General features: G+C 40.6%; 1 protein-coding gene across 2 annotated transcripts in view; it reads left to right on the top strand.

Annotated features, from left to right (window-relative positions):
* engase (endo-beta-N-acetylglucosaminidase) overlaps nt 1–17,831 on the top strand; it is a 97,282-nt gene that overhangs the window by 68,167 nt on the left and 11,284 nt on the right. For both annotated transcript variants that reach the window (XM_077619071.1, XM_077619072.1), the window contains exons 8-12: nt 5,290–5,393; nt 5,471–5,582; nt 7,853–8,040; nt 8,134–8,273; nt 14,773–14,872. In XM_077619071.1, the coding sequence (XP_077475197.1) occupies nt 5,290–5,393; nt 5,471–5,582; nt 7,853–8,040; nt 8,134–8,273; nt 14,773–14,872 (644 nt within the window). The remainder of the gene's footprint in view (nt 1–5,289; nt 5,394–5,470; nt 5,583–7,852; nt 8,041–8,133; nt 8,274–14,772; nt 14,873–17,831) is intronic.

The raw sequence follows: 17,831 nt of genomic DNA, 5'->3' as shown, positions 1-17,831 counted from the left end.
ATTTGGTTGGGCTTAATACCCCAATGAACAAAAATCACAACAATCTTACTTATTCCATCACTATAGTTTGTGAAAATTTAAATGCCTTATCAGTCAAAATTAAATATGCTAGCTGGTATTCTATTTTGATCACTGCTTCCTTGTTAAGATCAAGAACTTTATTTGTTTTTTCCTTTCCTGCAATTACACAAATTAACTAATCATACTGAAAATAGGAAAAATACAAAAGGCAAACCAGGCTGCTTTCTCCTCAGGAAAACAGCTTTCCCGTTCTCAGCAACAGTTACATTCACATCAATTAATATCCAGAAACAAATGTAGACATTTATAATTCTGAATAGAATTGAACCCACTAAAATGTAACCACCCCTTGTTTGTCAGGGTTAATAATTTTAGCATAACGGTGTCCTTTAGAGCAATTGAAGCCCATTACTTATAAAATGCATACTAATCAAGTCCCAATTCATTCAATAATGTATATCGCGTTGCCTATTAAACTCAGTTGTTTGAAATTCAAAATACCCCAATCTAGTAGTCTTTTATCAAATCTAACATTCCATTGTCTTTGGAGTTTGTCCATCATCTCCTATAAAACTTTCTTAATCAGTATTTTTCCATAGTCAGGCATAAAATTTAAATCTAGTTACATTTCTGTCCATTGTAGTTTCTCTTTTCTTTCTGATCATTTACTTTAACTCTCTGTAAGAAGGTTTAGTCTCAATTGAAACGCTTTCACCTTTTTTTTCTTATATGGAGACAATAAAACCAATATAAAAAGTTCCCTGTGGTTTATGGCATTGCTCCCTGAGCGATAATCTTTCCAATCAATATTGGAGTATTTGCCATTTCGCCTGATCACGTCAAAAAGTTTATCTTACCTGTCTCCTCAAACGTTTCAACTGAGAGAACCTTCTTACAGTGCACAAGGTGGATCCGCATCCCCCTTTCGGCTATTTTCATGTCTGCTGGTTGGTCAGCAACACCTGTACGGACGTTCTTACTTTGGGTTGAGCACCTAGGCTCTTGGGACCACCGTTGGTCCAGTCTGCTTCCTGTTGAGAAGCACAGTCTCCTTCTGCTAACCCAAATTCAATGTGTTTCTTTAAAGTCTTTCTTTTATGTAGTTAGCCAGATTAGCCTCATCATCCAGTTCCAATCGTGTAGTGAATAATGGCGTTTGGTACGGTCTACTAAATAGGATTTCCATATTTTGTTGTCCGGTTGACCTCGTTATGTAGGCGCAATTTCATAACGAAATATGGAACCTTTTGTCAATCCCATCAATTATTCTGTTAACACAATTTGGATGCCATTATCACTATAAATCAATGGTACTTTGGAATTCCATATCATGCACTGTCTTTGTTTTTTTTTCCTCAGTGCTCCCAAATTTCCCATAGCAGATTTGTTCCTCGACTTCAAGTTTAACATTTGGAGTACTGCTGCTGCATTTTCATCAAAATTTTCATTGGACTAAATAATTCTCCATAATTTGTCATTGCCATCCATGAAGAAAGGCTTATTGGCGATTTCAGAAATTGATTTCTAATTTCTAAATCATTATCCACCTTGATATCTGATTGATTGATTATATCTTGGTGGTCGGCCAATCAGAAACACAAAAAGACAAGCAGCCATTCACCCTCATACTCATAATCAGACATCAGTGGTCTGCAATTTTTTTATCACCACTAGAAGGCGCCATCCCCCTAGTGGGGCTTCTTGGTTGCTAATCACTTTTCGCTGTCTCGTGGTAACAATCATTCTCAAAGGAAATAGGTCAACGTTTGGTTGACATCAATTGTTTGATGCTTATGCAATCTGTAATATTCTAATAGTCATTAATATGCCCCACGCTAAAGCATATTTCACCTGCTCAGGGCAAAACAATGAAATATCTTCCGTGCACTGAAGATACCTCGTTTATTCCATCCTAGGGAAATCATGCCTATCCTAAATTAATTATTTTATCTAAACTTGCCAGGTACAATTTACCTAATAATTTGAATGAATGCCATTTCTGCATTGTTATCTTCATGTTTGATATCATTAATAATTTGGATGAATGCCATTTCTGCATTATCTTCATGTTTGATATCATTAATATTCTAAATGATTTTAATACTTAAGTCTAAATCTGCAAATCACTCATATTGCTAAAATAGCTTTATGAGGATAGCTAAATTCCGCTGGCTGAAGTCCTCATCTGCTCCAAGCCAAGTTTATTTAAGATAAGAGCCATTTTTTGTAGCTCACTGTTACCACAATTTAAATTTGGAGAAACTAACCTTCTACTTAGCCATTTCCTAATGATACATTTCAATGTTTAATAAAGGACCCATAATTTGTCACTAATATGTCATAATATTGTCAATTTCCTCTGCCTCTACCTTAGTCCCTTTCTCTCTCCCTCCCCCTCCCCCCTGTTTGTGCAGGGGGGGCTTGGCCTGTGTTGTTGGGGGATGGGCAATTTTGACTTTAGTTGGCCGCCCGCAATATTTCCCTTTGTTCTTGGCTCCACATTGGTTGGCCATTTTTTTCCTCTTTGTTCTCTTCTTACATGTGCTCTGCTCAGAGCACACATTTATCTGGTAGCTCTGCTCGCGCCAAATTCAAACTTCCTGAGGGCTGGGAGGGTTTTTTATTTAAGGTAGGCGGAGACAAACCTTAGGCGGGGACAACAAAAGGGAGGTGTTATATACAAAGTGATGACGGGCCTTGACCAGTAGGTGTCAGTAAAATTATATTCTAGTTGCTAAAAGCATTAAAGAATACAAGAGAAATACATTCCATATTTCACAAAATGCTCGATGTTTCCTCCTCGTTTGCCTTCTTGTTATATTCCTCCTGTATTGCCGAAGGTACCCGGTCGTTTCGTCGAAAGACGTTTGGTCGACGGACAGTTCGTCAAACGGACGTTTCTTCGAACGGACGTTTGGTCGAACGGACGTTTGGTCGACGGACATTTTGTCGAACGGACGTTTCTTCGTCGCCGGGTTCGCTCGCTCTCTAAATTATTATCATGAGAGAGAGTGAGTTTGTAATTGCATTGACAATGTAAGAGCATTCGCTCGCCCCGCCCCCGGATTCGCTCGTATTGGCATGTGTACATGAGAGAGAGTTTGTAATTGCATTGACAATGTAAGAGCATTAATAAATTGCGTATTATTACGAAACGTCCGTTCTACGAAATGTCCGGCGGCGAATCCGTCGACCAAACTTCCGTTCGACCAAACTTCCGTTCGACCAAACGTCCGTTTGAGGAAACTTCCGTTCGACGAACTGTCCGTCGACCAAACGTCCGTCGACCAAACGTCTTTCGACCAAACGTCCGGTCACGATTGCCGAATGTTCCATTAACTCTAGAGGGTTCGTTTTTATGCCCCTCGACCAACTCGTCAATGTCCTCATCGCTGACCACTTCTTTCATTCGCACTGGTAATTATCTTGGGAGGCATGATGATAAAAACTGAACAAGCTGCTTTATCCACACATGGAAAAACTCAACAACAACAAAAAACATCGTCAGAACTCCGTAACGACAAATGGCGGTCAAAAGTACAGAAGAGAATCTTGAAACATGCATAGTGGTTGTTGTGAGACAGCCAATGAAAGCCCAGTAGTGAGGTTCTAAAGTGAGAATAAATGAATCTGCAACAATTTCAAAATAAAATAATGGATAAAGAAATACATTTACTTTTGGGGGGATTTCGATCTTGTTTCGTATCTCGAGGCACTCATTTGCATATAAAAGCTTTAGTAACCTGAAAAGTGTGCACCTGTAGGCATTCGTAAGTAGAGGTATGCCTGTACCTTAAATAATGTGCTCACAGTGAAAATAGTTCCTCTCTGCTTAATTAAAAAAAAACTGGTCATTGGGAGCTTTAGTCCAAGTAATTTTTGTCAGATTCGAGAGGCATTGGATCATCGATGGAATCTTCAGGAGGCGCCGTAGGGGATCTTTTCGGGAAGAGCTTTTGCAAGGAGTTTTTGGCGCACAACGAAGATGTTAATGGGGAGTTGTGACTGCTGTTTCTTTTTTGGTACAAATATTCTTTTGTACAAGGACATGAAACTGTCAAGACGATTGCCATATTCCGGGCTTCTCCCTCGCTGAAAAAAAAGTATACTAAAATGAGGTGTGGTCTCCCGCTGACTTTTTTTATATAAATAAATGTTTATAAAAAATTATACTAAAACAATTTGTGGATACTAAACTAAGGAATACTTGTTTTAAAATAAACAATTTGGAGTTTTGGAAAAAACAGAAGGCGCTGTAATGTAATTGCAATTGGAGGCGGAGCTGCAGAGCCAGAGCGTGCTCTGCGCACGTCACGTGAATGCTGCAAGAAGTTAAGGATCAAATGAAAACTTGCATTGCATTTGTCAGTTATTGCCATCAATTGTTGAATATGCTAGAGAAACTTGCGTTGGCTTTGCTGAATGTAGTCAATGTGGCGCTTTGCTCTCATACGAGAGGAAAGACTGGCACCTCGACGCTGAGCAGGCATTTAAACAGTTGAAATCGTCAAACATCTATTATCATATAAAAGATGTAAATGTTTATACAGTCTTGTTTAACTTAGATTTCTTTACAAAAGACAGGCTTTAATCTGTTATCATAAATCACCCCTCTGAATCCTCACAAATAAAATATTAAATTTCGGGTTTGCTTCGGGCTCAGGCCTACAAATCAAGGTGACTCACCGGGCTCGAGCCGGGCCGGGCTTTAAAACCCGCGGGCCGGGCCCGGTCAGGTCGGACCGGATTTTTTTGGGCCCAATCTTTCCTCTATTTCGGATAAGAGCAACGATGTCAGCTCGCTGCCCGAACTTAATGGTATGAATGGTAAGAAGCTCTGAGCTCGCAGGCTCAAAGACGACATTTTATTAGAGTCAGATGATAAATAAGAAATCATTTGCATTACAAGGACCAGATTACCTACAATGAGTAAAAAGGGTACCCCCAAGCATTAGACTTTAGTCAAACAAAATGGCTTTGCATTGATAAACAACACGCATCTCAACATTAAGATATGACGTGGCATAAATGAAATTATTTGTTAAACAAAGTAACTAAAGCACCAGTAAAAACATTTTTCAACAGTTATTTAATTTATTGAAGAAAGGTAATGATATACAAATGTTTGTTATATGAGTAGGAAACAAAATCAATCGACTTTTTTTGTGGCCCACACAGAAGGCCAATCTGATCTTGCCCTTGGGCATTGCAGTTTGATAGCAGTGATGTTAAATGTTACATGATCCTTCATTTATGTTTCTTGAACAGGCGCTAGAAATCATCCGAAATCACAACTTTTCTGCTGCAATCTTCGCTCCGGGTTGGGTGTACGAGACCCAAGACAAGACCAAACTTCGTCATAACCAGGATAAGTACGTATCATAAGGAACATATCACCAAAAGTTTTGTTACAAAATGTACATAATTAACAAATTTTATTTATTTGTAGATTCTGGGCTCTTCTGAAAAGTTACCTGTGCATTCATCGTCCAGCTCTGTCGCTTCCCTTTGTTTCCTCCTTTTGTCAGGGATTTGGGAATGCTGTCTATTGGAAAGGAAAGGTACAGTACTAAAGAGGTGCATTGAACAAGAACATCACAAACGTGATAACATCGCCGTGATAATCAAACAATCCGAAGTAGGATCACCTCTATTATATCTGTACCATACATATGTTATCGCGTCTATACAATATAACTAAGTACTGTACTCAAAGACAATAGCTCTTATCCGCTTGATTTTAATCCGCCAAAAAAGATGAGAGACCTGTGCAGTACGTTAAATGTCAAGTAAAGATGATGAAAATGAAGATTTACTGCACAGATTATTGAAAGCTTTCATCAGGTCATTCCTCTTCGTCAGATTCGAGAGGCGTCCAAGACGAAGCAGGAGCCTCGGCCGCAGCTTTTCGGTGCACATGGAACATGGTGAAGGGGAGTTGTGACTGCCGTATCTTTTTTTTCTCCTCCTTTTTTCTGTTTTTATGTACAAGGACATGAGACCATCAAGACGATTGCCAAATTCAATGGCTATTACCATGTTGGTACCTTTGGTTGCAAACTGTGTAACATGTTGAAGATCTTGTGCCGATTTTTCAAATTGAGACCAAATTCTTCTCCTCATTGTCGTCATCTTTGTCCTCTCTTTCCTCACTCTACGATCTCATAATTTCAACAAGATTTACATTAATTTGGGGGGTTGAGTGGCTCACGAGCATGACTCCATCATCATGTCTGTGAAACCTAGCTAGCCTACCCTAACCAGCTTCACAGCCTTATCTATGGCTGTGTGATGAACCTTCCATCCCAGATCAGCATCCGTCCAGTGCTCGCAAGATGAAATCCAATTTCAGCTCCTCTCTCCAGCGGCTGTCTGGCCCTTTGGTCCACCCAGAGAGCTCTATTTTTGGATAAGGCTGACAGCATCCCCCTTGCTCACCTATTTTTCTTCTTTGGCACAGAGTTGAGTGGTTTTCCCCTGTCTTCCGCTTGAGAGTTTTTGCGTGTATTTTGGCATTTTTATGAACATTTTTTATTTATATACTTAATATAAAATACAGGGTTACCTCGAGATACGAGCTTAATGCGTTCCGGGACTGAGCTCGTATGTCGATTTTCTCATAACTGAAATGAACGCTTGACCGGATGATTCGCCGATAGACGTTTCGCCGACAGACGTTTGGCCGACGGACAGGTCGCCGAATGGACGTTTCGCCGAACGGACGTTTCGCCGAACGGACGTTTCGCCGAACGGACGTTTCGCCGAACGGACATTGCGCCGAACGGACGTTGCGCCGAACGGACGTTGCGCCGAACGGACGTTGCGCCGAACGGACGTTGCGCCGAACGGACGTTGCGCCGAACGGACGTTGCGCCGAACGGACGTTTCGCCGAAACGGGATTCGCGCGCTCGCCCCGCCCCCGGATCGCGTGTGTACATGTTTTTCAACCTCGGCCCGCGGCCCATATATGGCCCGTTACAGATAACATTTATTTAGGAAAAACAAGGGCATGTACTGCCCCCCGCTGGACATATTTCTAAATACAAGTACGTACTACACTACAATGTGCTGACAAAACAAATTCACTGAACACTGCTCACCGTCAAATCCGTCAGGCAAAGAGTACCATCCTCTGGATGCAAGTTTAATAATGGGTCATTTAGGAGTAAATAGACATGGTTCAAATGAATTAGTCAAGAGCCAGTACAAAGATAATCATTTTACTTGCTTTTTAATATTAAACACATTATCAATAAGCTGCCATTCAAAAAAATATTTTATTAAAAAGTAGACAAAGCAAATTCACAGATGGTGTTTTTATTAAAGCAGTAAAAAACGTACACATTTTGTACAAAAATTACAAATACAATACAAACTATGTACAAAAATTACAAATACAATACAAACTTACAAATTATTCTAAAAATCTGCCTATACTGCATCAAAAACTATCAATATGTAAGTTATATTACCACATGGACTAAGAAACACATTATAGTTGAGATAAACAACAATGTAAAATAATTTATAACGTCATTAAATCATGTGTTGCTAGAGCATCAACTACTTATTTTAATGTAATTTTCTCATTTAAAAAAAAATCTTTTTTCTCATTGTTAAAATCGTGCTACCATAAAAATCTGAGACTTCATTTATTCACACCAGGATAATCCATAGTCCGCCGTCTTAGTTCCAGACCAAAATACAATGAGCCCTTTATGGTTTGGCGCTATTACTTTTCAGATTGCAATTCTCGCTAGATGCTATATTTTTACATCACTGAAAAAAATAATTGGTTTGTCTGCTATATTTTATGTCCTTGTGTTTTAGTGTGAAACAAAAAGGAATTGGTTCAACCTGACTGCGCAGGAAATTCAGCCATGGTACTACTATGAGCAACTGGAGGATCATGGCTGGATACAGAGCCGTGGTTGCCCAGAGGATCCCTGGAATGGAGGATGTTCACTGCTCATAGATGGTCTCATCCCCGCAATACATACTTCACCCGTCTGTGCTAAGTCTGTCCCGATTTTCTCTGTCTTACATAATCCTCTGTAGGCATATGGTTGCCCCATGATGTCCCATTTTTTTTTTATTCATGTGACTTACAGGATTTTCTCTGTACACGTGCCTCTGTCTGAGACACTGGTTTGCTTTGTGTACAAGTCATCTTCTCAAGTTACAATTGCGCTGGAGCTCAAAGTATCTAATGCTGTTCTGAGTGAAGACGAGCAAAACCAGGATGTCAAATGTAGGTTTCTAATTCACCTTGTTTCAAAAACATTTTGATATGGGATGTACAACTACAGTGGTACCTGTACTTACGAAATTAATTGGTTCCAGGACTTGTTTCCTAACTTGGATTTTTCATCAGTAAAGCAGTTCTTTAAATGTAAATTCTCTAATTTGTTCCACGGTCCTCAAAAAAAACACCAACTAACAATTTCTATTTGTGCAGGAGTAATGGGAGTTGTTCCAATTCCTCAAAATTGACATCTTGTAACATAAAATGCCAAAACTGCAAAATAACACAGCGTTCACGACAAAACCAAAACCAGAAAAAAACATAAAATCACAAAAAGTAATAATTGTGAATTTCCCAAGAGTTTGCCGGGCTGCAACGGGAGAGTTGTGTGCTTGTGTGCTTTGAAGCACCCCACCGGCCTCTCCACTGCTGCTGATCAGGTGATAGGACATCTTAGGATGATCTAGGCAAGGAAGCTGATCAGCTCCAGTTTTTAGCGTTGAAGGAGCTGAATAGTTTTTTTGTTTGTTTTTGAAACCTTTTTGGAGGTTGATGCCGTCTGATGCTTACTGTGCTGCAGTTGGCCGCGGTAAGCACTCTAAATTGGGTCAAGGACCGCCCTATGATAGACAGCTAATTCAATAATTCGCCGCAACGCAGATGTCATTTTTCGGGGCGTGCCACTTCACTTTTTTGTTCCATAATGCTCAGGATCTTTGAAAAACATAAGAATTACTGTCTTGTTGCGCCCAACATCTGCAGCGTGACTGTGTAAATGCCTGACAGAAAATAGGAATTTTGAGCAAATTTAGGCTTTTATAGCCCATGGTCATCAACTTTTTAGCGAGTGATAAACAAACAACTTCAGTTTATTTATTTTTGTTGTTTCATTCCCCTTCCTTGGTTTTGCATAGCTCTTCTTAAATCCTCATTAGGGTCCAAATGTTCAAGTAATTGATAAACTGGTTATAAGATTTAGATCAGGTGTCTATTTAGTCTTTAGAAAACTGCTCTACATCAAATATGCACTTTCCAAAATGCTGACAGACATCTAGTCATGCAGTTTATGGTACTCGGATGATTCGCCGAAAGACGTTTGGCCGACCGACAGGTCGCCGAATGGACGTTTCGCCGAAAGTTCATTCGGCCGAACGGCCATTTTTTTATATTTTTTATTTTATCCTTGCGTTTAAAGTAGTAGCCATTTGGAGATCACGCAGAACAGCACGTGACAGAAGAAATAGAGAAAATAAAGTAGTAGTAACAGTAAGTACTACTGTAATGAAATTGTAAATCCAGAAATCCAACTCTAGAAAATTTACACCAGCAAAGAAAACGTTGAGATTAATCTTTGAATTAAGGTTCTCAGCAAATCATTTTGAATATATATTTCCTAAAATATGGCAAATGGCTACTACATTAAACGCAAGGATAAAATAAAAATTATAAAACATTGGCAGCACGTACGTACTTGTATTTAGAAATATGTCCAGCGGGGGGCAGTACATTTTGAGATGAAGATTTAAAGTGGAAGTAGAAAGCGATGTTGTTCTTGTAGTCTTTCTTTCTCTAACATATCATAAATTTCATCCAATGTATATTAATTGTAATTTCTTGAAAACTGTGTGTGAGTGAAAAAAATAGTGTTTAATTTATTATTTTATTAAACAAATAAAAGTGGGGATGTTTCGATTGGAGTTTTACACCGGACATTTGGGTTGGCTAGGTGAGCCAAGGGGAAGGCGACGGCGACGCGGTCCATGTTTTGCTATCCCCTTTTGGAATTTTAGAGAAAAGACCTTGCTGGGAATACCACCCACTATTAATTCTGTTGAAGGTTGGCACCGCGCATTTCAATGTAGAGTGTCAGTTGTCCATCCAAATTTATCTCGTCTGATAAGAAAACTCAAATTAGAGCAAAGTGATTGGGAAATACGAATACAACAGGCTTATGGCGGTATTATGCCCAGACAGACCAAAAAGTCATACGCAGCTGTTAATGAACGGTTAAAAAAGCTCACGGATGACTATGAAAACCCAGATCAATTTCCAAACAAACTACAGTACCTAGAAGCCATTGCGCTTAATTTGTAAGATTTACTGTTTTAATAAAAACTGCCACCGTCATCTGTGAATTCCCTTTGTACATAATTTGTAAGTTTGTATTGTATTTGTAAATTTTGTACAAAATGTGTACAGACGCTCCCCTACTTACGAACGCAATTGGTTCTGAGCGATTGTTCATAAGTTGAATTTGTTTGTAAGTTGATTCAGTGCTATATTTTGTATTATAATTTATGTTTAAGGCCGATATAAGTATATTGAAGGTTTATATAAGTGCATTTGTATGTTTAAGGCTTGTATAAGTAACACGCATTGGTTTGTACTGAAAAAAAAAATAATAATAAAATGGAGAGAATATGTACAGTACTGTAGAGAGAGAGATAGATTTATGTATTAGAAACTGGCCAAAAGAAGCGACCTAATGACGATTGCACAGTTTTCTTCTTTTTTTCATCATAAATGATGCGGTAGCACTGTATGGCATCATTCAATTGATTTGCAAACTTTGTGCAACGTTCAATATTTGGGTCATGCTGCTCGATCTTTCTGTTTATAAATGGTACTGACGGTCGAACGATTCAATGCCCGTGAAACGCTCACCACTCTCACGCGCATCAAGCTTCGTTATTATTGCCACTCGTTTCAAATGAAATGGCTTGCCTCTTCCTTGCAACTCCCTCAATAGAAGCCTTTAGCTTTTTACCAACCATATTCAATATTGGATGCATGAGATATTTAATGATACAAATGAAAAAGGTTCTTTGCACACTGGAGATACATTCACGCACTTCCGCATTGCAACGAAGAAGAAGGTAGATGCTGGGTGAGCTGAGCTCTCACAGCGCCAGGCGTCGGTATTAGCGGCGGAAAGAAGTACTACTCCGAAAAAGGCGGAATACAAAATTGGACTTGCGAACATTTTTGGACTTAAACGCAATTTGCAGACATGTTCGTATGTACCGTTGTTCGGAAGTTGAATGTTCGTAAGTAGGGGAGCGTCTGTACGTTTTTTACTGCTTTAATAAAAACACCATCTGTGAATTTGCTTTGTCTTCTTTTTAATCAAATATTTTTTTGAATGGCAGCTTATTGATAATGTGTTTAAAATTAAAAAGCAAGTAAAATGATTATCTTTGTACTGGCTCTTGACTAATTCATTTGAACCATGTCTATTTACTCCTAAATGACCCATTATTAAACTTGCATCCAGAGGATGGTACTCTTTGCCTGACGGATTTGACGGTGAGCAGTGTTCAGTGAATTTGTTTTGTCAGCACATTGTAGTGTAGTACGTACTTGTATTTAGAAATATGTCCAGCGGGGGGCAGTACATGCCCTTGTTATTCCTAAATGAATGTTATCTGTAACGGGCCAAGGTTGAAAAACATGTACACACACGATCCGGGGGCGGGGCGAGCGCGCAAAACCTGTTTCGGCGAAACGTCCGTTCGTCCAAACGTTCATTCGGCCGAACGGCCGTTCGGCGAAACGTTCATTCGGCCAAACGGCCGTTCGGCGAAACGTCCATTCGGCGACCTGTCCGTCGGCGAAACGTCTTTCGGCGAATCATCCGGTCACGGCAGTTTAGGTAGATCAGTTTTGGAACATTTGTTCAAGTTTCAGTACTAATATCATAAGGCGGCAACTAATGATTATTTTCAGAAATGACTAATCGAACTAATGCAACGAAGCGATGGCACTTTTTATTACCTTAACAATTTAACTTAGTTGTTTTGGCATCTTCAAAGTTACAAGAAAAAATTCAGGACAACTTCCTTTATTAGATTTTACTGACTTAACAGTACAAGTGTATTGTTTTAAGTACAGTCGTACCTCTACTTACAAAATTAAGTGGCGTGAAACATGGTCTACTCTGACTCAATGTCCCCCGCCTCTCTCGGACATGAGAGAAGTTCTGTCGGAGGTGATAGTTGAATTTCCTTCTGATGGGGGACTCTGCCAAGTGTTCCCATCAGACCTTCACTAAACGTTTGGGTCTGCCGGGTCAGACCAGCATCTTCCCTCACCATCGGAGCAAAATCACCACCAGGTGGTAATCGGTTGACAGCTCCGCCCCTATCTTCACCTGAGTGTTCAAGACGTGGCCGCAAGTCCAATGACATGACCGCAAAGTCAATCATTGTGGCCTAGGGTGTCCTCGTGCCAACTGCACATATAGTCACCCTTATGCTTGAACATGTTGTTCATTATTGTCACTCCGTGGTAAGCGCAGAAGTCCCACAATAGAACATCGCTCGGCTTCTGATCAGGGTTCTTCCCGATCACGCCCTCCAGGTCTCACTGTCTTTGCCCATGTTAGGTTAGGTTAGAACTTTATTTCATCACGTATTCGGGAAATTTCTTGGTTGCAGTAGCAAGACAGACACAAGACACACAAGACATTGTAGACTTAGGTAAAAAAAACTAAATACCAAAATGCAATAAAAAAGACAGAAAAGCAGCAAAAACACAAAACGAGCAAGAGCGCACAGAGCTACCGCTACCGGCTGCCACTTGAGCAGCGCCATCTTGGTTGCAGTAGCAAGACAGACACAAGACACACAAGACATTGTAGACTTAGGTAAAAAAAACTAAATACCAAAATGCAATAAAAAAGACAGAAAAGCAGCAAAAACACAAAACGAGCAAGAGCGGACAGAGCTACCGCTACCGGCTGCCACTTGAGCAGCGCCATCTTGGTTGCAGTAGCAAAACGGATACAGACACAAGAAAAGACGTTGTAGAGTTGGATAAAACTGGAACCACACACAGGAAGTCTTCCACAAGATGGGGAACTTCTGCAGACTGTGACCGAGGTTGAAAATATGCAGTCACTCTTCCAAGCTCATCCGCACAGTCCCTCAGTAGTCTGGAGCTGAAGAATCAATAGTAGCAGAGTACAACTCATCGACTCCGTTTCCGGCCTGGTAAACGCCGAAAGCTCTTCCGTCTTATCGGGGAGGGATCTCACTTTCCCCATAATAATAGATGGAATGGTTGGTCTGAAGCGTCGCTTCTTCTCCCGGCACTTTTGTCCAGCTCCGGATTTCCAGCGGCATTGAGATGTCGCTCCTTCTGCTGCGTATTGTTCACAGCTAATCCCATGTGTATGACTATGTAGGCATGGCTGAATGGTTCCTAAAAAGAAGTAGCAAAAATAAGCCAGGCTAACAGAACAAAGAAAGTTGTAAAAACATTAAAGTACAAAGTAAAGTAATAAGGAATGTATAAAGAAATATTAAAATGTAATAAAAAAGATAGAAAGGCTGTAAAACACAAAAAACAAATAAGAGTGGGCAGAGCTACTGCACCGGCTATCACCTGACGGCGCCATCTTGGAAAATTTGAGAAAAATGTGAGCATTGAAGTCCCCCAGCAGAATGACGGAGTACCCAAAGGGGGCAATAAGTATGCCCACACCTGCCTGCTCGTCGCCTCTCACCGGGAGCGACTCCACAATGGAAGAGAAGACAAACCCCCCTTGAGAGGAGTGGTACCGGAACTTGAGCTATGCATAGAAGTGAGCCCAACTACATGGAGTCGGAACTTCTCAACCTGCTCAGGCTCATTCCCAACCAGAGGGGTGACATTCCACATCCCAAGAGCCAGTCTCCTTCCCAACGGTTGTTGCACCCGAGCTCTTTAGCTCCCCCCCACTGTTGGTAGGCCTATGGGAAGCTGAACTCATGTAGATTCTTCAGGCTGTGCCCGGCCACCAGGGCCTCGCCATCGTGCCCCACCTCCAGGCCTGGCTCCAGAGTAGGGCCACGGTAACCCGTGTCCAGCCGGGTGAAAAAGTCATTCAATTATGTTGTTCATGATCAGAGGTCTTCTGAGTCGTTCTTTCTCTGGTCTGTTACCTCGGACCAGTTTGCCATGGGTGACCCTACCAGGGGCACAAGGCCGCAGACAACATAGCTCCTAGGATCATTGGTACACACAAAACCTACAAACACGATAAGGTGATGACTCATCGGGGGGTGATTTTTTCCATTTAAATTAAGGATGATGGTTCTAAGATGATGAGTTAAACATATTTTCAAACATCAAATGAAAATGCTCATGTTTCCGGGTTTTTCTTTGTCAATCTATGCCAAATACAACTGAAAGAGAATATAGATTCCGCACTTTCGTGTAATGTTGATTGCAAATGCCTTTGTTTTATTGATTTCCATTCACTACTTCACTTACACTGTCACCAATTTCGTTATACGCAGCTGTGTATGATGACAATAAAGGCTTTTGATTGAAGGGAGTACACATGCCAATTATCAAATTAATTGGCAAAATATTCATACATCAGTTTTTATTGATTTCATTGATTAGTTGTGACAGCCTTACAATACTAACTGCAATACCAATAGCAACGAGACCAATAATTGAGACAGAGATACTAATTTTATTGAGTGCAATCATTAAATAAATTTTATCTCCTCTGCAGTAAGATGTGTGTCTCCAGTCCTACTCCCTGAAGATCATGAATTAATTCAACAGTTTCCCTCTCTAAAGGAAAATACTAGGAATACAACTTGGACCGTCAGGTAAAACTGTTTGGCCATCACAAACATCCATCCATTTTGTTTCCATCCCTTTGCAGAGTCAACAAAGCTACAGAAATCGAAAATTCTGACAGGTTGCAACGTATTTTTTCTTAAATGACGGACTGTTTTAACTACAGTAATACCTTGAGATACAAGCTCAATGTGTTGCGGCGCCGAGCTCTTATGTCAATTTACTTGTATCTCAAATCAACGTTTCCTATAGAAATGAACTAAATACAAATTATTGCATTCCCACCATCTGAAAAGACACCAAAAAACAAGATTTTACAATGGAAAAACATTTTTATTGGTTCTAATTCAACATCTACCAACAGAGCAACAAATAACAGGGGTTATGATGTTTAATAATAAAATGACATTATATTCAGTATAACGTGGGGTGCGTGTACGAGAGAAAGAGAGACTTGTTGGACGCCAACGCGCTCGTAACATAACATACGTAAAGATAAATTTAACTTAAATGAAAGGTTCTGGTGGTGTTGAAGGCTACCCTTTTTCAGATGCTTGCTTTGCTTTTAAATTCCTGTAAATTCCGCTGTTTTTTTCACATATTATCAACTCGGCCACGCTATCTCCCGCTAACTGTTTATCTTTTATCTATATTAAAAGAAGGCTCTCCATCTCGTTTTGAATATCACTGCACAGCTTGGAAATTATGGTTCTTTGCAAGGCTTGATATCCTTAATAGCATCCTTCTGCTTCAGGATGGTGCATATTGTTGAAAAACTTCTCTCGTATTGGTGAGCCAGCTCTGTCATGCATACACCACTCCGCCCAGTACTCGTAGAGATTTTTACACAAGGGAGATGCGGCGAGAAAAACAGTGCGCTGAAATCATAAGCAGCCTCTCACGTCTCGTATGCTCATATCTCAAAATTTGTCTCGTATCAAGATAAATATTTGCTCAGAATTTTACTCGTATCTCAAATTCCTCGTATGTCAAGGTATTACTGTATTTGGGATTCAATTCTAAATGTCAAAATTCACATAAAATCCTGTTACAAACAGTAGAGATGTTTGCTTAAAACGGCATCATACATCACAAGACAATTAAGAAAACTTTGAGGCCACAAAGTTGTCAGTGTTGAGCGTAAAATTAACACAATTTGTAGCTGAAAAAGACATAAAAGAGTAACACTGAATCAAATAATGCAAAAGAATGTCTAAGAACAAAAATAAAGGTGTTAAAAGAAAATTAACTCTGCCTTATTTCAATGCACGATGTATCAATTCAAAATTAATCTCTCAATCTTTACATGTGTCTTTGGTGGAAATAAACAGCGGGCCGCTGCATTTCCACTCGCGTCCACCACTTTGCAGCACTCAGCCACCCTGCTTTGACATCTAGTAATCATGCTTGGATGCACGCGGGCGCTGTTTCCCAGCTCAAGTGTCCAACTGTCCTTGAGTCTGTTGGTCTTGGCAGTTATAGCTCTGTAGCACCTTCCAGAGGGCAGCAGGTTTAAGTGGTGGAAGCCGGGATGTGTATTGTCTTTTATAATGCTCGCTGCCCTTCTAAGGCACCGGGATTCGTAGATGCTGGACAGGGTGGATAGGGGGCAGTTTATGATCTTTTGGGCTGTGTTGATCACCCTCTGCAGTCTTCCGGTTGGCTTCTGTGCAGCTTGAGTGCCACACTGATACAGCGTAGGTCAGCATGCTCTCAATGGCAGACCGGTAGAAGGTCACCAGCAAGTTGGTGTTCAGTTGCTCCTTCCTGAGTACTCTCAGGAAATGTAGCCTCTACTGCGCCTTCTTGATGAATGCTGTGGTGTTTGCCGCTCAAGTGAGATCAGCAGAGATGTGGACTCCTAGGAATTTTAAAGTCTCTACTTGCTCCACACATTCGCCATTAATATACAGGGGCGACGGAGCAGCCTTGTTCCGTCGGAAGTCAAGGATGAGTTCTCTGGTTTTGGAGACATTCAGCACCAAGTTGTTGAGTGCGCACCACTTGTTGAGTCTAAGGACCTAATCTCTTTAGGCCGTCTCATTCTCCCATGATCATCCCCACCACTGTTCTATCGTCCGCAAATTTCACAATGACGTTCTCAGGGTGCGGGGTCTGCAGTCGTGTGTGTAAAGCGAGTAGAGTAGTGGATGAATGTTATTTTTGTCTTCTGGCCCTGTTTTGGATTATAATTCCTGGAGATCTCAAGCTAATGTTTTGAGCTGCCATTTATTTATTTTAAATAACTGTTCTTCATTGAGTGTTATATACATGCTTTAAGATGTTATTTTACATTTTTATTTTCACTTTTCTTTAGTTTTTTCTAAACTGGTATATAAAATAATAATAATCGTCATAATAATAATAATAATAATAATCGGACATAGGCCCTGTCGTCATCATCAACAACAAAAAAAGCCTACTTGTCATCACACCCAGAAACTGCGTATGACAAAATTAGTGGTGCTTCTCCATAAGCTGCGTTTACTGGGCAAAAGACCTAAATAAGTGATAGTTACAGACTTGTAATTTGGCATTCTGCTGTTATTGATACAGGTCACTTACCTCTCACTGTCTTTCACTTACCTTCAGTCAGCTAGTAGGAGGCAGATCACCACCCAAACATCTTTTCATATTACCTCAGAAGGGAATGTGTGTTGTGTTACCGCAAATTTAGAGTTCTGATGGATGTGGGGAAAAAACTGTCCTTAAGCCTATTTGTCCGTACTTTGTGGGACCTATAGCGTCTGCCAGAGGGCAGCAGAGGGTAAGGGTCCCCTATGATGTTCCTGGCTCTGCTGAGGTAACGAGGGCTGGCAATGTCTTCCAGTGAGGGCAGAGAGCAGCCGATAATCCTCTGGGCAGTGTTAATCACTTTCTGCATGGCCTTTTTGTCTGCCGCCGTGCTTCCAGCGTACCACACTGATGCAGTACGCCAGGATGGTCTCTAAAGTGGTTCTATAGAAGGTTATCAGAAGCTTGGTGCCC

Source organism: Stigmatopora argus, chromosome 14 (assembly GCF_051989625.1).
Source record: "Stigmatopora argus isolate UIUO_Sarg chromosome 14, RoL_Sarg_1.0, whole genome shotgun sequence".
In the NCBI taxonomy this organism is placed as follows: domain Eukaryota; kingdom Metazoa; phylum Chordata; class Actinopteri; order Syngnathiformes; family Syngnathidae; genus Stigmatopora; species Stigmatopora argus.
Note: the sequence above shows the minus strand (reverse complement) of the source record. Positions and strands in the feature narration are given on the sequence as shown.